The following is a 25123-nucleotide window of genomic DNA, read 5'->3' as shown; positions in this document are numbered from 1 at the left end:
GTCACCACTTCCTTTTTTCTGTGTTATAACCCATTTGGGGCATTTAATGGAGGAAAAATAGTGGTAGGAACCTGGTCCTCCAAAATATATTTTATATCAGTAAACATTTCTGTATAAAATTACAGATTATGTCTTTATGTAGATTAGATTTTTAAAATTGATAATGGGAGAAAGTACTCCACCCTGATAAGTATTTTAATATCCTTGAGAAAGAGCATTTTCTCAAAACGCATTCAATGCATTTCTATAATAAACTGATTTCCCACACATTTTTTAATATTCTTCTGTTTCTCTTTTCCTATAGACTGGTCCACCCCCTTGCTTCTTACTGCTTAGAGAACTCTGGTCAAAGGGACAACAGATTGGGTGTATTATTTCTCTGAAACACACACACAATATTAAACAAAGAATAAAACTACTTAATTACAGGACTTATAACTGCCATCTGGCTGTATCTACCCATTACCCTTGTGTGCAAGACTATCAACTTTCTTCCCAGCTCCTGGCATTGTACCTTTAACAGCAGTTTGGTCTGCAGATATTAGCAGAAGAAAATGCTTATCAGGAGAAGGATCTGCATAACTCAGAGGGAAAGCTCTTAACTACATGAAGATTAACACAGGAGCAGTTGAGGACAGGTTTTTCTGATCAATTGGCAACCCTATTGGTACTGCTTTTATTCTTGAAAACATTTGTGTGTATGTGAGAGACAAGAGCACGCATGAACACAACCACCGTGAGTTATATAGTGAGTTCAGTAGGGAAGAAACGAGGCGCAGTCATGCATTTCAGCACTTTATTTGTTAAAGTGATTCTAGGTTGGAAGTAACCACGCTAACTGGGGACTTGCCTGGACAAGCCCCCAAATATATACACAGGGGTAGAGGTGGACACACCCTTGGCTGAGCCTTGATTGGATTAGCGGAGCCTGATTGATTTAAACTCACTGGGCCCTGCAGTTGGGGACCTGGCAGTTCATTGGCTGTCCTTTGGAGCTGCTTGGATCCTGCTCCAAACCCCAAGCTCAGCCCTCTGCTGCCTTGCATACACAACACCATGATTACTTACTTTATCATATTTAAACAGGCTTTCAAGAAATTTCCCTGGATCCTGAAGGAGACCTTTGCCAGGTTCCCAGTAGTCATCTATCTTAGAGCCTGGCTTCTCTCCTGCCACTTTCTTGGGCTTGACTCCCTTCATAATGCAGACAGCTTCAATCACCAGTTTCACTCCTAGTGGAGGACGCTGCATTGCTCGCACCTAGTTCAGAATATGAGAAATGAGAGAATCAGTAGTAGTTCAGAACACCGTACTATCAGCTGCAGAGCATTCCCAATCATTGTTTACCTTTAAGGAATTAATGAAACAAGAGTTTATCTGATCTTTAATACACCATACTAGGTGGATGCTCTATTAGCACACTCTCTTTATTAGCACTCTTTCATTATTTGTTCTAACTTTCACATGAATTCTTAAGTCACCTCGCAAGACATAAAAGTCAAACAAGTTCATATTAAATATGCACTCCTGCAATGCAGCTATAATGGTTGTAGTGCTAACCTTGCAATTCAGCTCTAAGCAATGTTACATCCTTCTAAGTCCAGGGGACGTTTCCTCTGGCACTGATAGTCACCCAGAAATTAGTCCAATGTGACTGTAATATATTATGATTTATCTCAATGTTCTTCTAAGAAGCCTAGAGTTCCACTTTCTTTCATTTTATCCTTACAGACACAGACAGGCTGATCAATTTAAAATAATTAAATGGACTTAACTGATGAGTGTGATTTTCAGCATTAGTATAGGAAGATACTAACAAAAATATCCTGTTTGCTTTCTGACTAGAAATAAGAGCCAGTGTGGTGTAGTGATTAGGGATTTGGAAAACCTGGCTTGCATTGGTTCATAATTTCACAGTAGAGTTCACCATTCATGACCATCACAAACTTCTGACACTAAATGAACTAGTTTGGTTCATGAAGATCATGATGTGGTTGAACACCCCCCACCTCCACATGCTAGAAACAACAAATTATCAGGGAAACTCCAGCTTACTCTCCTTTATCTGCCCTCCAAGTTTGGTGAGGAATGGATTTATGGGGTTTCTGTCACACCTCCCCTAAAGAAGGTGTCCTCATCCTCTGTTATTTCCAATGGAGGGGTAAAAAACAGCAAATGAAGTAAGAGCAGTAGAAGACCAGCAGAACAGAATCAAAGTCCCAGGGAAGCTCTGCACTCGTAATATGGGCGGAGTGCCCCTTTAGCCCCGAACTGCTGCCGAGAGCCCATGTCGGAACATACCAGCCAAGACCTCAAGACAAAAGGTTCACAGCGGGGATGGAGGGAGGGAATGTGTGTCTGCACACAAGACTTCAATGAACAATAGTTATAGGTAAGTGAAACCCTATTTTCATTTACAGCCTTTCATTTACAGGAAGAGACTGCCAGGCCCTGTCAGGCCAAAGACAGCAAATACTCCAACACCTTGGGGAGTGAACAAGAGAAGGATATGAATCCAGGGTGGATAAAATCAATCCGTTGGGAAGGAGTCAAATTTGACTATTTAAAGTTAACCTGTAGACCCAGAGATGAGCAGAAGTTTAGAACCATTGACACTTGCCTAGATAGGAGTTCCTCAGAGAAAGCTACTACTAACTAGTCATCTAAATAAGGGGAAATTCTGATACTCTGGGTCCGCAGGTAAGATATCACCACTGCTATACACTCAGTGAACACTCTCAGAACTGTGGCTAAGCCAAAGGGAAGTGCTGTGTATTGGAAAATTTGAGAACCTCTGCAAAAGCACAAGAAGCATCTATCCTTAGGGTGAATTGAAATATGAAAATAGGCATCCTTGAGATCAAGGACTGCAATCCAGTTTCTCTGTGAGAGAAATTCAATAACAGTAGGTTATAACATGCGAAAACGAGAAATGAATAAACATTTATTCAAATTGTGTAAGTCCAGAATCGGACGAAAAGCCCCATCTCGCTTCTCGACTAAGAAAAAGCGAGAATGAAAACCAGATTGAAAGAGACCATCGGGGACTTCCTCGATAGTGTCCTTCTCCAGGAGCTCAAGAATTTGAATTTCCAGTTCAGGAAAGGTATTAACATGAGCCGGAGATCCCAGGCAACAAGTGGGCAAGAAGGAAAATTCCAAATGGTATCCATTATGAATGATGGATAAAACCCAAGAGTCCTGGGTAACAAGGGACCAATTAGAGGCAAACTGAGCCAAGCGATTACCAGACTGTAACCGGTAGGTAGCAGAACAGGTTAACTGTCAGAACCTAGGTTGACTTTGGTGCTGTTGTTGAGGTTGATCCCTCTGGGGATATTGCTGGCCTTTAGGGCAAGATGGCTGTCCCCTCCTTTGAAATTGCTGGGGTGTATGAGAAGAATACTGAGGAGGGGGAGGGGTGGATGGAAATATGGAGTGAGAAATCGTTGATGTTGGTTGGTACAAGGCTGGAAGGATGGAACTGGAGGGAAGGAACTTAAGGAGCAGGCTGTCTGATGACTCTTCTTAAGTGAGGAAAGGAAGTCATCGGTGGCAGTGGCAAACAAAAACTCCTTCTCCAAAGAAAGGTCTTTGACCTTAGTTCTGGTCTCCCAGGGTAAGGTTGTACCTCGGAGCCAAGAGTGTCCATGGAGAGTTATAGCATGAGCAGCGACCTCTGCCAAATGCTTCCCGGTGCGGATTGCTTTTTTGTCAGTTTTAAGTGCTTTCATTTGCAGAAGCATGGCTAAGGACTTAGGTTCATCTGGCAACATGTCCAGATATTTTGACATGCCTTCCCATAGGACCATTGGGTACCCGGTGTTTATTGCCTGATAGCTGGCAATGTGAAATGATAGAGCCACTGAGGAATACGACTTTTGGCCCAAACCATCCAGTTTCCAGCTCTCTCGATCTAATGGGGCCGTGTTGGCCCAGTAGGTGCTTGATTTGCCTATCCTCCAGGATGGTGGCAGTGGAGGGAGGGTGGACAGAGAGGAAATTGGATAGTTCTTCCTTCACTCTGTAAAAGGAGTCCAATTTTTTTGGAACAGGCATAGCCATTGCAGGTTTTTTCCATATTGAAACTGTAAGGTCCTCGAACCCTTCCACTAATGGAAGAGAAATAGCTTTAGGGGTCTCAGAATAAAGACTGCTGAGAACCTTGTCCTTCGGGCACACATCCAAGGAGGACACATCCAGTTCTAAGGTCTTCGCCATACAAAGAAGCTGTTTAGAATGAAGATGGTAGTTTTTGGAGGGGGAGGATGGAGAGGGATCCCCAACGCTGGTGTCCGGGGAGGTGGCAGAGACGGTGCTAGGAGAGGGGGGAGGCTGGATGAGTTTGCCGTCTTTCAACTCCAGGTCCTCAGAATGGGGATGAGGCTCGTCAAAACTTGCAGTTCCTCAGGAAAGGGATGGTCCCATTGACCTACGTAAACAGGCGATGGGTTGTAAGAAGCTCCGGAGGCAAGAGTGCCCAACTGTAGGAGGCGGATTCGGTAGTGGTGAATCTTGACTGGGAACCGAGTGGGCTGGGAGAGGAGAAGGTGTGTGCTGTGTCTGCGGAACCGAAGGAGCTGACTGAGCCAAGGATCTGCTCACCGACCCATAATCAGAGTGGGTGGAGTGAGTCTTATGTTTAGCCTTCTTAGTCTTGGAGTAAGGCTCCAAAAACTGGGCTGGAGTAGACTGAACCGTAGTGGCCTCAACTATAGCGAGAGCCAGGGACAGTATTACAGAAGGTGGTCTCTTTTCCAGATGGGTAGGGACCAATGCCGGAATGGAGGCAAAGGAACGGACAGAGGCTGAACCAGGAACGTGGACTGGAGCTGATGTAGGCTTGGATGCTGGTTAAAGGGGCCCAGTGGAGAGGGCCTTCTTCCAGGGAGCTGCCTTTCATCTGGCAGAACTGTCAGACCTTGCCTTCGGAGTAAACTTCTGGCAGATCTTACAAGCAGTCATGTTGTGTGCCCCACCCAGGCACAGTAAACCGTGGTCATGCTCATCTGTGTGAGGGATTTTGATTCCAAAGCAGGCACATTTCTTGAAAATAGCCTTTGAGGCCAATAGTCAAGTTAGAAAGCGAAGCTAGATCTAAGTGACTGTTTTTTGCGGCAGCAAAAAAAGAACTGAGGGCTGAGGGGACACTCCACTTATATCACATGTGCGTTTCAGCGGGAAGCCACACGGATGTACACCATGTTGGGGCACTAGCACCCCCTATAGGGCTTAAGCTAGAAAAGACTTCCATGGCTGGCCTGTGTTTGCACAGTCCCAAAGTAGGGCTGAACAGAAAGACTGTAAATGAATGCCAGGTGCAAATTTTGAGTCTACATTTAGAATCCAATGTGGTGAAAACACCCTGGCAAATTATAATTGCGGAATCAGTCAGGGACAAGAGATATTTTGTTGTTGTTATGTGCGAAGTCGTGTCCGACCCATCGCGACCCCATGGACAATGATCCTCCAGGCCTTCCTGTCCTCTACCATTCCCCAGAGTCCATTTAAGTTTGCACCAACTGCTTCAGTGACTCCATCCAGCCACCTCATTCTCTGTCGTCCCCTTCTTCTTTTGCCCTCGATCGCTCCCAGCATTAGGCTCTTCTCCAGGGAGCCCTTCCTTCTCATGAGGTGGCCAAAGCATTTGAGTTTCATCTTCAGGATCTGGCCTTATAAAGAGCAGTCAGGGTTGATCTCCTCTAGGACTGACCGGTTTGTTCGCCTTGCAGTCCAAGGGACTCGCAAGAGTCTTCTCCAGCACCAGAGTTCAAAAGCCTCAATTCTTTGATGCTCGGCCTTCCTTATGGTCCAACTTTCACAGCCATACATTGCAACTGGGAATACCATAGCCTTGACTAAACGCACTTTTGTTGGCAGGGTGATGTCTCTGCTTTTTAGGATGCTGTCTAGATTTGCCATAGCTTTCCTCCCCAGGAGCAAGCGTCTTTTAATTTCTTTGCTGCAGTCCCCATCTGCAGTGATCTTGGAGCCCAGGAAAATAAAATCTGTCACTATCTCCATTTCTTCCCCATCTATTTGCCAGGAATTGAGAGGGCCAGATGCCATGATCTTTGTTTTCTTGATGTTGAGTTTCAAGCCAACTTTTGCACTCTCCTCCTTCACCCGCATCAACAGGCTCTTTAGTTCCTCTTCACTTTCTGCCATTAGAGTGGTATCATCTGCATATCTGAGGTTGTTGATATTTCTCCCTGCAATCTTGATCCCAATTTGTGACTCCTCTAATCCCGCATTTCTCATGATGTGCTCTGCATACAAGTTAAATAGGCAAGGCGACAGTATACAGCCTTGCCAAACTCCTTTCTCAATTTTGAACCAGTCAGTGATTCCATGTTCAGTTCTCACTGTTGCTTCTTGACCTGCATATAAATTTCTCAAGAGACAAATAAGATGCTCTGGTATTCCCATCTCTTTAAGAACTTGCCACAATTTGTTGTGCTCCACACAATCAAAGGCTTTAGCATAGTCAATGAAGCAGAAGTAGACATTCTTCTGGTACTCCCTAGCTGTCTCCATGATCCAGCGTATGCTGGCAATTTGATCTCTAGTTCCTCTGCCTCTTCGAAACCCTGCCTGTACTTCTGGAAGTTCTCGGTCCACATATTGCTGGAGCCTAGCTTGTAGGATTTTGAGCATAACTTTGCTAGCATGAGAAATGAGTGCAATGGTGCGGTAGTTTGAACATTCTTTGGCATTGCCCTTCTTTGGGATTGGAATGTAAACTGACCTTTTCCAATCCTGTGGCCATTGTTGAGTTTTCCAAATTTGCTGGCATATTGAGTGTAGCACTTTTACTGCATCGTCCTTTAAGATTTTGAATAGTTCAACTGGAATGCTGTCACTACCACTAGCTTTATTGTTGCTCAGACTTCCTAAGGCCCATTTGACTTCACATTCCAGGATGTCTGGCTCCAGGTCAGTAACTACCCCACTGTGGTCATCAGGGATGTTAAGCTCGCTCTTGAATAGTTGTTCTATATAATTTTTCCACCTTTGTTTAATCTCTTCTGCTTCTGTGAGGTCCCTACCATTTTGGTCCCTTATCATACCCATCTTTGCATGAAACGTTCTCTTCATATCTCCAATTTTCTTGAAAAGATCTCTGGTCCTCCCCATTCTATTGTTTTCTTCTATTTGTTTGCACTGTTCATTTAAGAAGGCATTCTTATCTCTTCTAGCTTTTCTCTGGAATTCTGCATTCAATTGGGTGTATCTTTCTCTTTCTCCCTTGCCTTTCACTTCCCTTCTCTCCTTAGCTATTTGTAAAGCTTCCTCAGACAGCCATTTTGATTTTTTGCATTTCTTTTTCTTTGGGATGGTTTTAGTTGCTACCTCTTGAACAATGTTGCGAACCTCCATCCATAGTTCTTCAGGCACTCTGTCTATCAGATCTAATTCCTTAAATCTATTTGTCACCTCTACTGTGTATTCATCGGGGATATGATTTAGTTCATACCTGAGTGGCCTAGTGCTTTTCCCTACTTTCTTCAATTTAAGACTAAATTTTGCAACAAGGAGCTCATGATCTGAACCACAATCAGCTCCTGGTCTTGTTTTTATTGACTGGATAGAACTTTTCCATCTTTGGCTGCAGAGCACATAGTCAATCTGATTTCTGTGTTGACCGTCTGGTGATGTCCATGTGTAGAGTCGTCTCTTGGGTTGTTGGAAAAGAGTGTTTGCTATGACCATTGTATTCTCTTGACAAAATTCTACCAGCCTGTGCCCTGCTTCATTTTGTACTCCAAGGCCAAACTTGCCTGTTATCCCAGTTATCTTTTGGCTTCCTACTTTAGCATTCCAATCCCCCATGATGATAAGTACATCATTTTTTGGCGTTGCTTCTAGAAGGTGTTGTAGGGCTTCATAGAACTGATCAACTTCATTCTCTTCAGCAGCAGTGGTTGGGGCATAGACCTGGATCACTGTGGTGTTGAATGGTTTGCCTTGGATTCGAACTGAGATCATTCTGTCATTTTGGGGATTGTATCCCAAGACTGCTTTTCCTACTGTCTTATTGATTATGAAGGCTACTCCATTTCTTCTGCGAGATTCTTGTCCACAGTAGTATACCTGATGGTCATCTGAATTAAATTCACCCATTCCTGTCCATTTTAGTTCACCGATTCCTAAAATGTCGATGTTCAGTCTTGTCATTTCTTGTCTGACCACGTCCGGCTTGCCTTGATTCATGGATCTGACGTTCCAGGTTCCTATGGAATAAAAATCTTTACAGCATCGGACTGTCTTTTCGCCATCAGTTACTTCCACAACTGAGCGTCCTTTCGGCTTTGGCCCAGTCGCTTCATTCATTCTGGTGCTACTCGTACTAGCCGTCTGCTCATCCCCAGTAGCATATTGGACACCTTCTGACCTGAGGGGCTCATCTTCCGGCGTCATATTGTTATGCCTATTGGAACTGTCCATAGAGTTTTCATGGCAAAGATACTGGAGTGGTTTGCCATTTCCTTCTCCAGTGGATCACCTTTTGTCAGAGCTCTCAGCTATGACCTGTCCGTCTTGGGTGGCCCTGCACAGTATAGCTCATAGCTTCACTGAACTACGCAAGCCCCCTTGCCACAACAAGGCAGCGATCCTTGAAGGGGGGGACAAGAGATATAGAGCTCTCTAACTTTATGTCCTGGGAGTCTTACGAAGTACCTCTCAAATTGAGGTTATGTTGTCTTTAATGCCTTTTTTCTGGCTAAATTTAATTCTACCCCACTCAAGCCTTGTTCCACAATAGCAGTCACTTCAATATAACTATGTATCAACCTTTTCTGTATTGTTAATCAGCATAATCATGGCTAGCAATAATTCAACTATGTATAAACAAAACCTGTTGTTAAGGCCTTAAACGTAGGGTCTTTGTAGCTACAGATGAGAAGGGGAAAGGGACTGAATTCAAGCAATGTGCTATTAACAAGGAAGATTTATTGTTACAAAATATTGAATTAGCAAAGATGTCATCTCTCTGAAATAACACTCTACATAGCTTGATGCTGAATGTGGCTGATAGTAGAGATATGTCTGCTTGGGACTGATTTAACTTATGCATGTAGAATGCAGAAAGGAGGATGAGGTTTCTGTACCTTTAACAGTTATACAAAAAGGGCAAGTTCACATTTCTCCACCCTGTGTGAAAAAACCTGCAGCTGCTAAAATTCATTCTTCTACATACCAATAAAAGGAACAGAAATTCTGTCTTTATTTGAGATATCTTTGTGTGTGAAAACTCCATGGCAATAGATCAAACTACACACAAATGACATCATAGGCTGCTCTCATTGTATAAAGGCACACTACAGTCACAGGTGACCCTGATTTGTATTGGAGCTGTACAAGGAGGGGAGTAGGACTTTAACCCTTGCATCTCCTCCTGAGTTCACTGAGCAGACACCTTGTCATTACAGTTTTAAAGCGGAAAATGATTACTTGTCTTTTTTTCTTTAGAGGGCTATCCCTATATAGGGGCCAGTTTTGATCTGTGAAGCTGCTTGGGTGAAAGGTTTAAACTCTCTCCCCCCTTTAAGTATGGACTCAATTCAAACTGGGGCCTTGTACAGTGGTAATGAAGTTTAAAAGACAAGTCATGGACCTTATAGGGTGCCATGGCTACTACTAGCCCTGTCTTTATTTATATTGAGAGTTGCTTTCAGTTTCAGAAACTCTCTGAATTTGTCAGTGACTATTGTATTTTTTTACAGGTTCATCCTATACATATTTATTTGGAAACCCCACTGTGTTCAGTGAAGTTTAATTCCAGGTAAGTGTGCAAAGAAGTATAATCTCAATTAAACTAGATTACGGTAAGAAAATGTAATTCCAGTGTTTACTAATCAGCAGATAGGAGAGCATGCAGGAAAAGGAGATTGTGGCAATAACTCTTTACTTCCTCCTCAGAGACCCATCATAAATGAACAGACTTAAAAACCTGAAACACTAGTAGTATGTACTGTATTCCAGCTTTACTATTTGTTATTTCCTGTGAACATCAAGCTAAATTTGTACTGAGTTTATCACTATAAAGTAGAAATAGTCAGAGCAGATGAAAGATTTGTCTTAATACAGTACTGGAGTTTGTATGCACGTACTTCATGCACTTCTAACCCTAATTTTCTATGTGAATAGTTGTAAAGGTAAAGGTATCCCCTGTGCAAGCACGGAGTCATGTCTGACCCTTGGGGTGATGCCCTCTAGCGTTTTCATGGCAGACTCAATACGGGCTGGTTTGCCATTGCCTTCCCCAGTCATTACCGTTTAGTTGTAAGAGGCAGCTAAACAACTTTATATCTATACCTCATAGTTAATGTCACAAGAAAATAAGGGATGAGTCTTAATTTCAACATAACAATTAGCATGTTGTAGCATATTTATGAGAACTCTATACCCCAGTCTTAAACAATGTTTGTCAGAAGTGGAACAGGATTTGCATTCTAAGTCTGTTTAGGACTGCAAGACTGGGCCTCCTTCAGCTGATACGCAAGGCCTTCCTGTTGTCACTGCTTCACCTCTCTGGACAATTTTGGTCCAGGCTAAAACGCAAGGCAGTAGCTGGAGATTATAATAGAGAGTGGCAGAAATAGTAGCTGGATCAAGACCTGAGATACGTGGTTAGGGCTGGATGTCCAGTTTTTCAAGAGGCTTTTGCAGCTGTGGCTTTAACAGCAGGTTGCTGTGGGGAATGAGCAGGTAATAATATTAATCTCCATGTAGCAAGAAGGACAATGTTTGATTTTTGCCAATCAAACTGTTCTCAGGGGCACAATATTTACTGTAGGTCAGGCTATTTTCTGATTAATTGGCAAGCCTAGTAGAAACCTAAGCACTCAGGTAGGAAGCATGTGGGCCACATGTTTCCCACCAGTTTGAAATAAGCTGAGGGGGGCGGGGGACAAATCATATACAGTTCCTGACAATATCAGCTTCCTTTAAAGCAGAAGAAGTCATCCACTGATTCTCATGGGTGCAGAGGTAAGGTTCAAAGTGTGCCGTTGCCAACAATGGTAACGATTACTGTTTCTCATGGCTCCAAGACATACAGCTTGTAAATAATTCACAATTAAAAATACAAATAGAGTCCTTTGGCTGATGTCATTCTTCCAGAGTGACTACTGGCTAGTGATGGCAGAGAAATTTCCTGCTATAGAGGAGATATTTTGGAAGCATTGGGGAGGCGTCTGCACTGAGAGGCTTGATTGCTTTTAACATATCCCAAGTACAGGTGCATTTTACAACAAAGTATTCCAAATATTGATCACAAGAAGTTATGGGAAGTTTTAGACTTACGTGTTTTGCATAATTATTCTGATTCTATAATGTATTTAGATTATCTAATAATTTAGGCTATGGCTTGAGGGTGAGGGAATGGAAGGGAAGAGAAACCCCAAGACCCAAAGACTACAGTAGTATATGACAAATGGAATAGAAAGATACATGGGGCCCTGAAATCCTGCTCAGCCCTTCTTACTCACATACGTTCAAGGTGTACAAAACTTTGCAGAAAGGTTTTAAAAACTGAAAGCTTGGATTGTTTGGAGACTGAATTCTTCATCAGACAAAAACTCCAGGGCTTACATAGCAAAAAGCACAAATCCACACATTTAATAAACAGAACTGAACTCAGAAACCTTTATTGGCATAATTAAATCATTGCTTTTTCCCAGTGTAAGAACATTCTGAACATGTTTACCCGGAGACGCTCGAGGGCTTTCCTACTGGATACCATTAACAGAGGAGCAGAATTTGTGGAGACTCTAAAAATGATCTACCCCATAGCAGAGGATCTCCATGAGAAAGATTTTGACTGGCTATTTGACTGCTCTCAAGCACAGCAGTTTCTAGAGTGGTTCTGCAACACCCTGGGGGAAGAGAATGTGTTGAACCCTACAGAAGTGGAGGCCTACGAGCAACTGTTAATTTCTGGGAAGCCTGTTCTAGAAGATGAAGCATTGGCCCAAGTGCTGAAGACTTGCCGCCAGTCTTCTCAGCTGAAGGGTGTTAAGCAGCAGAATGAAGTCTTCCCCCTTGAGATCATGGAGCAAGAGATGAGGATGTTAAAGATCCATCATGCCCGTCAGATAAAGCGGCACAGCAAGCTTCAGATTCGTGCAGCAAGCTTGAAGCAAGAGCTGTGCCATTTGGCAGAAAAGAAAGAGAAAGCAAGCAAAGAACTGAAGAAGGCACACTTGGAGCTGCAGCTAGCAAATTTCCAAAGCAATGACATTCTCATGCAGACTGGCAATGCAGCAAAAGAACTGGCGCAATGGTATGGGAAACCTGCACATGAGCCCCTGATAGCATCACTGGCAAAGTCAGATCTAGGACATTACCTGGAGGTAGAAGAAACATTCACTAAAGCTTTATTGGAGTTTATCCCACAGTTCTTGCCAGATGTGACCAATGAGATTGAAGCTGATAAAAGCATGCTGGCAGAGAATGGGCAGAAAGGCTACCAGGACAAGCAGAGAAAAGAAACAGTAGTAGGGCTAGTACAGAAAGCACTGCAAGAAAACAAAAGTGTACCTCATGAAATGGCCACTGGAGTACTGAAGGGCCACATTATCTACCAGGGGAAGATGACCAGTCAGGATAAGTCAAGAATTGATCTGAAAGCTCTGCTAGAAGAAAAGGACCATCTCAAAATGGAGGACTTCCAAAAGGAGGCACTGGTGGTTCAGCATAAACACCAAAGAGAGATGAAATGGGCAGTACCTGACCCAAAAGACAACCACCTAGGCAACCACCAGAAAGAACTGGGCCGCATGGAGTTAGCTTACATGTGCAGCCAGAGAATGCTAGTTGTTGCCTCTGCAGAAATTAAAGGAATCTGGGCTTGTTTGCAATGGGCAAATAAGACTCTGAAGGCCAATAAAGAAAAAAAGGTAAGACTTTTGTGTTCAGAGTTTGGTACACAATAGTGGAATAAGGGTAGCTTTTACAACAGGCCTGGAGAAAAGTGTCCTGCCCCTTTAAGGGATGTTTAAATTAGCAAGTGACCTTATTTATCACCTTGCTATGAAAAGTTTCAGGTTCCCATTTTTACACATTAGAAAAAGAAGAAAAACATGCATCAAGTCACAGCAGACTCATGGCAATTCCACCATGAGGCATACCAACAAGGGATGAGCAAAGATGGTTTGCCATTGCCTTCCTCTGCATAGCAGCTCCAGGCTTCTTTGGTGGTCTCCCATACAAGTGCTGACAGTAGCCAGCTCTATTTAGCTTCCAAGTTTTGCTTCTGTCAAAGGAGCTGGACATATTTCACTGGGCCTATTGTCTACTCTGAAGATGAGTGTCTCCAAGTCAAAACTACCTTCTTTGATTTGGGGTACTGCAAAGAGCTTGTGCAAGATCCAAGTGGATGTAAGATGGTTGTTATTGTTGTTAGTTGCAAAGTAGTGTCTGACCCATCGCGACCCCATGACCAATGATCCTCCAGGCCTTCCTGTCCTCTACAATTCCCCGCAGTCCATTTAAGTTTGCACCAACTGCTTCAGTGACTCCATCCAGCCACCTCATTCTCTGTTGTCCCCTTCTTCTTTTGCCCTCAATCGCTCCAAGCATTAGGCTCTTCTCCAGGGAGTCCTTCCTTCTCATGACGTGGCCAAAGTATTTGAGTTTCATCTTCAGGATCTGGCCTTCTAAGGAGCAGTCAGGGCTGATCTCCTCTAGGACTGACCGGTTTGTTCGCCTTGCAGTCCAAGGGACTCGCAAGAGTCTTCTCCAGCACCAGAGTTCAAAAGCCTCAATTCTTTGATGCTCGGCCTTCCTTATGGTCCAACTTTCACAGCCATACATTGCAACTGGAAAGACCACAGCTTTGACTAGATGCACTTTTGTTGGCAGGGTGATGTCTCTGCTTTTTAGGATGCTGTCTAGATTTGCCATAGCTTTCCCCCTCCAGGAGCAAGTGTCTTTTAATTTCTTTGCTGCAGTCCCCAACTGCGGTGATCTAGGAGCCCAGGAAAATAAAATCTGACACTACCTCCATTTCCCCCAATCTATTTGCCAGGAATTGAGGGGACCAGATGCCATTATCTTAGTTTTCTTGATGTTGAGTTTGAAGCCAGCTTTTGCACTCTCCTCCTTCACCCACATCAATAGGCTCTTTAGTTCCTCTTAACTTTCTGCCATTAGAGTGGTATCATCTGCATATCTGAGGTTGTTGATATTTCTCCCTGCAATCTTAATCCCAATTTGTGACTCATCTAACCTCGCCTTTCTCATGATGTCCTCCGCATACAAGTTAAATAGGCAAAGCGACAGTATACAGCCTTGCCGAACTCCTTTCTCAAATTTGAATCAATCAGTGATTCCATGCCCAGTTCTCACTGTTGCTTCTTGATCTGCATATAGGTTTCTCAAGAGACAGATAAGATGCTCTGATATTCCCATCTCCTTAAAATCTTGCCACAATTTGTTGTGCTCCATACAATCAAAGGTTTTAGCATAGTCAATGAAGCAGAAGTAGATGTTTTTCTGGAACTCCCTAGCTTTCTCCATGATCCAGCGTATGTTGGCAATTTGTTCTCTAGTTCTTCTGCCTCTTCAAAATCCTGCCTGTACTTCTGGAAGTTCTTGATCCACATATTGCTGGAGCTTAACTTGTAGGATTTTGAGCATAACTTTGCTAGCATGAGAAATGAGTGCAATGGTGCAGTAGTTTGAAAATTCTTTGGCATTGCCCTTCTTTGGGATTGGAATGTAAACTGACCTTTTCCAATCCTGTGGTCACTGCTGAGTTTTCGAAATTTGCTGGCATATTGTGTAGCAAAGCGTCCTTCCGGCTTTGGCCCAGTCGCTTCATTCATTCTGGTGCTATGTTTTTTCTTGCTGTTTTATCTGGCCGCAGTGCTGTATTAAAATAAATTTGATTTGATCTGGTGCTACTTGTACTAGCCATCTGCTCATCTCCAGTAGCGTATTGGACACCTTCCAACCTTCCGGCATCATATTGTTTTGCCTTTTGGTACTGTCCATAGAGTTTTCATGGCAAAGATACTGGAGTGGTTTGCCAGTTCCTTTTGTCAGAGCTCTCAGCTGTGACCTGTCCGTCTTGGGTGGCCCTGCACGGCATAGCTCATAGCTTCACTGAGCTACGCAAGCCCCTTTGCCACAACAAGGCAGCAATCCTTGAAGGGGGGATGTAAGATAGTGTCTTTTATTTGCTCTCTTAAGGTGGAGAGCATGGGTTGCATGGGTTTAACGAATGTACTAAGAATGAGGGAGGGGGAAACTGCTCCTGCTTCCATTTTGCTTCCATTTTGCCTGCAGCTAGATGTGTAAAAGTACAAGCCAGCTGACAGAAGAGGAAGCAGGGAACTTTTGCCCCTTACCCCTTTTCAGTGCACCCTCCAAGCCACATGGCTAATATTTATATTTTAAAGGAATGTTTATGCAGACTCTCTAGAGTCCTAATTGAGGTGGCTGTTAATCCATGTAGGTTCTGTGACCCTGAGAAACAAATATCCTAGGGCTGGGCAAGACTATTGGGGAGAAATGAATTTGCCAAAGATCCATATTTCTGTTTCAGATCACTGGATCCAAGTCAATAAGTAAAACCTATTGCTACTCCACACCCCAAACTGATATATCTATTAAGTAAAATTGGAGTCACCATGAATTAATGAGAATTAATTAAGTACTGGGAACAGAAGCTTCCCATTTATTGCAGAAAGAAGTAAAGCCTTTACTAAATATGATTCACTTAGGTTTACTTTTGAGTAAGTGTAACAACAGGACCTTTCCTGTGACACACAAAGTGCTGTATTTTTATGGGTAATTTACTATGCAGGAATTTTGCCTGCAGCTAGATGTGAAAAAGGGATCATTCAGTGGAGCATATATATTTGTTCGTAAATTGTATATTAAATGCTGAGGAGGTTATCATTTTTCAGAATATGCAGCATAACTGGGCTTCTTAATGTTTTGAGCAAACAGTTGCTCAAAAGTCAGGATTTAGAGGCAGAGGAAAGATTTTAGTGCTAGAATAATGTCTTGGAATCCTGGAGCTTAAAATTGTGATGGAACTATAGGATGAAACCTTTATAAAGCACAAGTGTATGCACACACATGCTACCCCTAAGGGAATGAGGATAAACCGGGTTGCTAAAGCTAGATGATCATGACCCGATTGTGTTTCTCATTGTATTCTGCATTAAACTGAATTCTACAGCAGCGGTTCACAAGCTTACGCTTGCTGCGGACAGCTGTGGCGTAGTGGAGGGAGAGGGTGGCCCAGGGGCCCGCGCACGTGCGGCAGCCCCAGCGCAAACGTGCATGCGCGGACTGCTGCGCATATGCATTTGCGCCCGGCAGGGGCGCAAACGCGCGTGCGCGGCAGTCCGCGCAGGTGCGTTTGCACTGCCGCCATGCCGGCGGCTGCGGCTCCCCCTCCTGGCCCCTCCGGGCCGCAAGCAAATCGGCCACTAAAGCGGCTGATTAGCTTGCGGCTCGGCAAGCTTCTCTTCCCTCCCCTCCCGAAGCGAGAAGCTTGCCGGGCCGCGAGCTAATCGGCCGCTTTGGCGGCCGATTTGCTCGCGGCCTGGCGAGCTTCTCACTTCGGGGGGGGAGGGAAGAAGGAGCCGCGTCCCGGCGCCAAGGCCTTTGCGGCCTGGCACCGGGCTGCGTCCCGCGGGTTGGGGACCACTGTTCTACAGATCCCTTCCCTTGTTTCAGGGGATAGAAAATCAGCCTCCTGTCTCTTCTGATAGACTATTTATTAAATTCCCCTGCCCACTTTACACTATAAGCCTATAAGAAAATGGTTAGGATGGGCAAATAAAACTCTGTACATAAAATCAGTTCAGGGATTAAACAAAGCCATGGTTCATTTTATGGCTTTGTTTGTAAAATCTGACTTTTTCTTATGAAAGCTCACTCAAACCCTGGTTTGCCTTGAGACTTGCTGGTTTTATCCACTTTTATTTTTTCAAAGTATCTCATTAGCCAAGAAATTAATGAGGACAGAACTGGGGAACAAGCCAGAATTAGACCAGGATGCCAGCATTGATATTGTTCATAGGGAGTGAATAAACAATGGTCTCAGACCCTGGTTTGACAGATCATAACTAACCATAACTATTGGAGTTGCCCAAACTGGTTCCATCATATTTAACACAGTGGTGCATGAAATTTAATATCCCATCTCCTACAGGTAGAGGAAGAACTGCACAAACTTCATCTTCACATAGCTGCCTGCCAGGAACAGCTGTGCATCCTCCAAAGTGAGGTAGACCGAATACAAACCCAGCACTTTGTACCTTTGCTCCATGGCAGCGCCTGCCTCCTTCGCTTGCCTGTTCTACGTGGGGAACTTCTCCTGGAAGCCATCAGACTTCGACATATTGAATCAATTCAGGAGGAAGCTATAGGCCAGATGATGGGGCAATTAACTCAACTGGAGCTGCTGAGGTTTTTGTTGATGGTGGAAAAGAAGGATCTGCACTGGACAGGGACAAATCTAGAGGAGATGGTGACTACCATGAATAAATCCCAGGCTAAATTGCAGGAAAGGCAATCGTTCTTTGAGGATTCACAGTTCTCCATTAAGCAGTGTCCACGAACTCTGATAGACCCTAGTGACCTCACTGCCTTACGGTAAATATCAGAGGGCTGGGGAGAAGGGAGGAAAACTGAAGTGTGGCAGTCATAGGAAACAAGGAACAATTTCCATAGGAGAAAACACAAGGAAAACAAAATGGTTAACTATTGGATTCAAGCTTAGCCTGGGAAAATACTTTCCCTCTCATGCTCTTTGTGCAGTAGAACAGAACGTGACAGGGCAAAAGAGTCATTATGTATGCTGTGAATTTAAGTTTTTAGACACAGCCAATTTACTAGCTTTAACTATTTTTAGCTCAGCTGAGCATCAAGTCCTGCTTTGATTTCTCACTAGAAAACAATCTTTAATGTACCTTAAATTCTCTCTGCATGACAAGTTCACAAGAAATGTGATAGCAGCTAGTGTCTGCTGCAGCCACTCCCTGCCATGTTTTAAGCCTAGCTGCCCTCTTTCATAAATACAAGGACAGAAACACACACAGTTGCAGTCTCTCAACCTTCTGATTGCTGGATGTGTCTATTTACCGTCCCCACTCAGGCTATGGGAGATGCTGGACAAGCATGGTCAAGAGAAGCAACTCTTCCATGCTTATGAAACTTTGGCAGGACGGGGCTCGCGACTGTGCCAGGAACTGAGGATGCTCCATGTACAGCTGGCCACACCTCTCTCTCAGCTACCCAAATTAGAGTCTGATAATGAAGTCCTGCATTGCATGATATATGGCGATTCCAATCAGCTAATGCTCCATGCTCAGGTATGCAATGGCTTTAGCCTATTCTATGTTTATATGCCTTTCTTCTATTCTATGCTATCCTTGGTATGTGCACATCACCCCATAAAGGTTGGCTAGTAGGCGTACTGCACAAGAGTTCTTGTCTGCTGCATCACAAAAGGTTGCATCCTTGGGACAGCTAAAAATCTGTTGAGTGGCAAATCCTACCCATCCCACACACTCCACATGAATGTTCCCAGTCCAATGTCAGGGGAAATGTAGTTTGATAACCTGTTCTGTTTTGGGCACCTATAACTTTGCTTTCTGTTTTTTGAAGGATATAGCAGAACCTCTGGAGAAACTAAGCACCACACAAGCCAAACTCTTCCAAATGCTCATGGAGACTCTCAGTGATCTAGAGGACAAACGTAAATCCCTACAGAACCACTTTCAGCAGACTGAGCGCAGGCTCTATGTGCTCTTCTTCAACAACCCTGACCAGTTGAAGGAGATGGCAGAACATCTTGAGAAGCAGGCCCTGGTCTTCTGACAAACACAAATCTGATCATCACTAGAAAAGTGCACAATGAGTTAAGGCAGAATGTGCCTGCTTGTTCCATGATGCTGTCTTCACTGATTGGAACATCTTAAGGAGAATCTTTTTGACAGCTGGCGAATGGGTACATTACTAGATCTTAACAGCCATGAGAAAATAACTTATGATGTTAAAATAAACCCTGAAAGCACTTATGGGAGCAGATAGCACAAGCCTTTAAAAAGAGGTACTTAAACAATTGTATGATGATAAGAAATGTTCCACAGTGTTTTTTTTTTAATTCTCTGAGTTTGTAGACCCTGTCCTAAAGAGCTGAGTAGATAGGCTGGCATGGGTAGTTTAAACACTATATAGTTTTTATTTCTGTTGACTAATTGTCTAAATTCTTCATCACTTATTTTCAATTCTAATTACTTCTGCTACTCAAATCTGTGTTGGAAAGTGTGTAGGGATACAATGCTGATAATATTTTGTTGTAAAAGATCACCTCAACCCCTATTAATAAAGACAATAAATTCACTTTAGGTTTTGGTATGGCTTAGACCATGGGCATGAGCATACACATGCTGAAAAAGTACAATTATTGTACCATCTTATCTCTCATCTGTCAACTGATTTATAAAAGATGGGGTTACAGAATTCATTTGGGAGATGGGCACAGTAACTTTTTTATAGCAGGAGTAATTTTGAAGACATTTCATATGCAATCTTACACATCTAAATGGACAAATTTTAAAGATCTGGCTGCACGTGAAAACAGACATCTTTATCACAATTTAGCTGCACTATGAGTGTGAACTTTGTGTAAATCCACACATCTGAACCCATCAATACATGCCTTCTGGTGTGTCGCTGGCACCTGACAACACAGATGAGCCTGCTTTCGAGTGGTATAGTAAGTGGAACCTGACAGAAGGTATGGAAGCACGTGGATGTGTGCACCAACGCATTGCATGCTTTCATGTGTCTCGTACAAATATGTAGCCATATAATGACCGTTTCTGGGCACTATAAAGTCAGCTTAAAGTAGCTGTATGTTGTTAAATACTGACCTAGGTTGAAAATACTGTCTCCCTGGTAAACAACAAAGATTGCCCAGCATGGTGTGGTGGTGAAGAGTTATGGCTTCTAATCTGGAGAAACAGGTTTGATTCTCCGCTCCTCCACATGCAGCCAGCTGGGTGACCTTGGACTACTCACAGTTCTACCAAAACTCTCCCAGTCCCACCTATCTCACAGGATGTCTGTTGTGGAGACAGAAGAGAAGGTGATTGCAAGTCACTTTGAGACTCCTTCAGGGAGTAAAAAGCGGGGTATAAAAACCACTCTTCTTCTACTCATTAAATGTCGTAAGCTACAAAAAGCATCCTGGTATCATTTTTTTTCAGCAAGGCAAAGAGGTGCAACACTCCTCCAGTCTGCTAACATCCTATGGTTAGATTCTGTGACAATCAAAATACTTTTAGCTGGTTACAACTATTTTGATAAAATAATAGTCCAGGTTTCAGTCCTGTGCGCAGTAAACAGAGAACAAGTCTGTGTCTCATTCCACAATGTTAAGCCTGCTTTTAAGCCCCCTTCTAAGTGAAATGGTGTCATGGGGAAGCATTGCTATAAAGTCATTTGCTATAAGGTTGTTAAGGCAGTTACAATCCCCCAAGCACCTTCTAAAAGAAACTGGAACATTTGTCTTGTCTTACTGATGCCTGCCAGGTCTCACAGCAGACCCAGATGCCTCTGTTGCAAACTGCAGAATTCCTCTTATTTCATTACCTCAGTAACATCATTTTTGTTGAGATTCCGTAAGCTGGCCAGGGCAGCGTCCAGAGCAGGGAGGGCTTCTGCCAGGTCCTTCTGGGCATCATCTGCAATTGCCTGAGCCGTCTGAGCTTTCACTTTAGCTTTCATTTCCTCCGCCTGCACAGCATTTCGTGTCTCCTCTGCCACAGCTGTGTCCACCTGCAGCCCCACAAAGAAGGGTCATAAACATGAGAGAGCACAGACAGAAGCCCCCTTTTCTACATTGCCAAAGCCTGCCTTGGATTCCATGGCAGAATCTATACCTACTGATTCCTAAATTAATTCTGATTAAACTTTCCTTACTCCCAGGCTCTCTATTTTGCACATCAGTCTTCTAGCCTTGCGCATAGCTTCCCCACCTTAAACTGCTGTAGTGGGAAGTTTTATGCCCAGGCACACATATAAGTCTGCTTGTTGAAAGCACACCTAACAAAAAGCTGTGACAGGCAGAAGATTTCCAAGCATACATCAAGAACATTGCACAGAACAGTTACACAGGTGTTGGTTTCTCCTGCAGAAATTTGCCTCTTTGTAGCAGCATGAAGGGGGGGGGGGCAGTAAAACAAATCCATCCTTTGGCTCCAGCTCAGTGTTTGAAGTGGCAAGATGCCATTCTTGTTTCATGCATCATTCTCCGAACAGGTTAGTTCATTAGAGTATGTTGATAGCTGAGCCCAGGGTGTGTGAGCATGAACAGAATTAAATTCTGACTCAACAAGATACAAGCGGATATTTAAACAACCTATGAACACCAGTCTCCTTGACTCTGCATGCTTCTTCCTTGACAGGAGGAAGAGGTGTTAATAAAAGCTCAAAGTGGTCACCTAACTTGAATCCAAACTTTTCTTCCTCACAACTGGGTGGAGGTTTTGTTCCATGCTCCCTCACCCCAATTACAGCAGGGTTTCCCCTCTGGATTTTTTACTCAGAGCAGGCTCAGCAGCCCCCTTCCTCTGAGTTTTCTCACCTCTGGTATTCCCCACCACACACACTATTTGGCCAGCTTTTTTTTTTAAGGTAGCAGGTATACTGTGGCAGAGTGAGAACACTGTCACAATATGCTACTGATAGGCAACCAGGAGCATATTCAGTGAAAAGAGGACTATGTTCACTTTTGTTCAGAACTGTACATTACAGTTTGTCTATCTTTTGCATTTTCTTCCCATTCTTACCTAAAGGAACTCAAGGTGCTGTATGCAATTCTCCCTTCCATTCCCTCTTTGTAATAATCATGTGAGGTAAATAGGGCTCACAGGATGCGTGATTGTCCCAAGGTCATCCAATGAGCATTAGGCCAGAGAGAAGATTTGAACCTGGCTCTCCCTAGTCCTAGTCTAATATGAAAGACTGTCTGGGTGGAAGAAAGCCCATCCTGAAAAAATCCAAGTGACAATGAGTGACTTTTCGTCTTTCTATGCCATTCAAAATTGGTTGTCCCAGTCTCTCTTCATCATAGGTGGAAATAACTGCCACACAGATGCAATCTAAGGTTAACCAAATGAAACAGAGGCATTAACTCTAATTATCTGGTTCTGTTCCTTCACTGCTTTCTGCAGCAATTTCTGAAGACATACCTCTATCTGCTCCATGGTCACTAGGGTGTCCTTGGCAGCCTCTGCCAGCAGAGGGCGGGCTAATTCTAGCTCTTCCTGCATTTTTGCTACATCTTCTGCTGTTCTCAAAAGCTAGAAGGGAAAAAAGAGACAAGATTTATCTTATGACCATCTGGAGTAAAGAGCAAAATGAACTCTTGCTACAACCGGTGAAACAGTTGTTCACTGAAACCACTTAGCTAAAACGGGCTGTGTGCCTATTTGCTTAGTAAATACTATCAGGTAGGACCCAGAATTAGAAAAGAAATTCAGGGACAATTTAGGCAGGGCTAAGAATTTTTAAGAGGGGGGAATACAAAGATAATGCTTAATGCTCCCAGCAAAATTACTGATATGTAGGTACATAACATGGACAAGAGTGTATTCGCCACACTTGAAAGTATTTTTTTCTGTAGACAAATATCTGCTGTTTTTCTTTGATATCACCATGCACTATTTCATGCATGAACATTGTGCAAGGCATTTATTATCTGCAGCATCTCTCCTAGAGAGAATCACTGAATGCCTGAACATTCTTTTAAGTTTTTAAAAAAATATATGCAGGGTAATAATGTATTTCTCAGCATGTCGATGTTGCCGTCCTTGAGCAGCTTGACAGAATATCCAGACATCAAGACCTTGTAATTATGAGTGATTTCTATTTCTGTGATGTGTGCTGGGAAACAAGCTCTACTAAGCATCTGGAGTCGAACAACTTTCTGACCTGCCTGGCCACCAATTTCATTTATCAGATGGTTGAAGAACCTATGAGAGTCTCGGCCATACTTAATACTGACCAACAGGTAAGATCTGGTGGATGGAGTGAAGAAGGTGGGGACACTAGGGGTGGGGTGTGTGACCATGACCTCCTAAAATTCCTAAAAAAAAGTTAGTAGTCAGACTTATATGTTAGACTTTTGTAGGGTAGACTTTAACAAACTCAGAGATATAAATGAGAGTCATCCCATGGACAAGAATGTTGGATGGTGGGTTGACAGGAACAAAAAGGTTATTGAGAGGCACCTGGCTGCACTGGATGAGTTCAAAACCCTCTGACCAGATGGTGTGCACTTGACAGTGCTTAAAGAACTTTTTGGAGAGCTTGCAGAACCTTTATCTATCATCTTTAGGACCTCTTGGAGAATTGGAGATGTGCCAGAAAACTGGAGGAGAGTGAATGTTACCCCAGTCTTCAAAAAACAGGAGAAATGAGTGAGTCTGGCCAGTGAGTCTGATCCCACTTGCAGGGAAGATAACAGAGCAGATTTCAAAGGGGGTGATCTGCAAACATCTCAATGATAATTTGTTACTCTAGGCAGTCAGCATGAATTTGTCTGTCAGACCAACCTGATTTCCTTCTTTGACTTTCTAGATTGTGGAAACTCAGTTGATATTGTTTACCTGGATTTCAGCAAGGCTTTTGACAAGGTTCCCCATGATGTTCTAATTGGCAAACTGGAAGACTACAGACTGGATTTTTGGATGGTTAGGTGGATAGGGAACTGGTTAGAAAACCGTACCCAAGGAGTGGTTGTCAAAGGTATTTCATCAGACTGGAGGGAGGTAAGCAGTGGGGTGCCACAGGGCTTGGTACTGGGTCTGGTAGTTTTCAACATTTTTATAAATGATCTGGGTGAAGGGGTGGAGGGACTCATTAAATTTGCAGATGACACCAAACTGGGAGTAGTGAACATCCCAGAAGATAGACATAGAGTTTAACAAAATCTGAACATGCTGGAAAAGTGGACAAATGAGAACAAGGTGCAATTCAGTAAGATTAAGTGCAGACTTCTACATCTGGGTCACAAAAATGAAAAGCATAAATACTGGATGGGAGATATCCCTCTGGGAACAGTGTGTGTGAACGAGATTCTGGGGTACATGTGGACTATGAGCTAAATATGAGCAGACAATGTACTGTGGCAGTAAAGAAGGTGAATGCAGTCTTGGGCTGTATCCACAGAAGCATCACATCAAAATCACAGGTTGTCAGAGTCCTGCTTCGGTCATACTGCACCTGGAGTACTGTGCGCAGTTCTGAAGGCCTCATTTCAGAAAGAATGTGGATAAAATTGAGAGAGTACAGAGTAAGGCAACGAGGATGATCCAGGGCCTGGGGACCAAGCTCTATGAGGAATGGCTGAGGGACTTGGGAATGTTCAGCCTGCAGAAGAGGAGGTTGAGAGGGGACATTTAAAAGGTTGTCCCTTAGAGCAGTGGTCCCCAACCACCAGGTGCCGGGCCGGTGCCGGGCCGCGGCTCCCTCTCCCCGCCTCCCCCCGCAGTGAGAAACTTCCCAGGCCGTGAGCAAATTGGCTGCCAAAGCAGTCGATTAGCTTGAGGCCCGGCAAGCTTCTTTCTGCAGGAGGGGGGGAGAGGAAAGCGCGGCCAGTGGTGCAAACGCGCATGCACGTTTGCACCCAGTGGGGCCTCAAATGCACATGCACGGCAGTTTTGTGCATGTGAGGACCTGCCATGCATGTGCGTTTGTGGCCCCATCAGGAGCGCAAACGCGCATGTGCGGACCTGCTGTGCATGCACGGCTCCCGGATCACCCTCCCCCCCACCGGTCCGCAACCCGAAAAAGGTTGCGGACAACTGCCTTAGAGGAGAGCAGGGAGCAGTTCCTGTTGGCAGCAGATGGCTTCAGTAATGGCTTCAAGCTACATGTAGAACAGTATTGGCTAGACATCAGGATATTTTTCTCCACCGTATTTTATTTATTTTTATAAATTTATTTGGTTTTTTATACCGCCCATTCTGTACAGCTCTGGGTGTCGTTCAGCAATGGAATAGGCTGCCTAAAGAGATGGTGAGCTCCCATTCATTGGCAGTCTTTAAGCAGCGGCTGGACAGATACTTATATTGGATGCTTT

General features: G+C 43.8%; 2 protein-coding genes across 11 annotated transcripts in view; one reads left to right on the top strand and one right to left on the bottom strand.

Moving 5' to 3' along the window:
• The window catches only part of DNAH1 (dynein axonemal heavy chain 1), a 236653-nt gene that overhangs the window by 42301 nt on the left and 169229 nt on the right, over positions 1 to 25123 (bottom strand). For all 7 annotated transcript variants that reach the window (XR_013229078.1, XM_077325858.1, XM_077325859.1 and 4 more), the window contains 3 exons: positions 22230 to 22340; positions 20629 to 20814; positions 1069 to 1260 (listed from right to left, as the gene is read on the bottom strand). Coding sequence is in view for 6 of the 7 variants with exons in the window: in XM_077325858.1 (XP_077181973.1) it covers positions 1069 to 1260; positions 20629 to 20814; positions 22230 to 22340 (489 nt within the window). In the remaining variant the exon portion in view is untranslated. The remainder of the gene's footprint in view (positions 1 to 1068; positions 1261 to 20628; positions 20815 to 22229; positions 22341 to 25123) is intronic.
• LOC143832067 (HAUS augmin-like complex subunit 3) lies at positions 9399 to 19374 on the top strand. Of its 4 annotated transcripts, none has more exons than XM_077325864.1 (6): positions 9399 to 9589; positions 9729 to 9787; positions 11688 to 12905; positions 17180 to 17622; positions 18125 to 18341; positions 18637 to 19374. In XM_077325864.1, exons 3-6 carry the CDS (start codon positions 11706 to 11708, stop codon positions 18847 to 18849), a joined length of 2073 nt encoding a protein of 690 aa, XP_077181979.1. In that variant the 5' UTR covers positions 9399 to 9589; positions 9729 to 9787; positions 11688 to 11705; the 3' UTR covers positions 18850 to 19374. The 4 variants fall into 4 exon arrangements, with proteins under 4 accessions (XP_077181979.1, XP_077181978.1, XP_077181980.1 ...); XM_077325865.1 differs by having other exon boundaries at positions 9425 to 9553; XM_077325866.1 differs by having other exon boundaries at positions 9477 to 9529.

This window comes from Paroedura picta, chromosome 3, assembly GCF_049243985.1.
Source record: "Paroedura picta isolate Pp20150507F chromosome 3, Ppicta_v3.0, whole genome shotgun sequence".
In the NCBI taxonomy this organism is placed as follows: Eukaryota; Metazoa; Chordata; class Lepidosauria; order Squamata; family Gekkonidae; genus Paroedura; species Paroedura picta.
This window is presented reverse-complemented; position numbering and strand designations above follow the sequence as displayed.

Excerpts from the sequence above, each read along its gene's own strand:
- LOC143832067 (XM_077325864.1), top strand. The coding sequence starts at position 11,706 with ATGTTTACCCGGAGACGCTCGAGGGCTTTCCTACTGGATACCATTAAC. Across the intron at positions 12,906-17,179 it reads AGGCCAATAAAGAAAAAAAG|GTAGAGGAAGAACTGCACAA; the intron begins GTAAGACTTTTG and ends CATCTCCTACAG. Across the intron at positions 18,342-18,636 it reads AGCTAATGCTCCATGCTCAG|GATATAGCAGAACCTCTGGA; the intron begins GTATGCAATGGC and ends TGTTTTTTGAAG.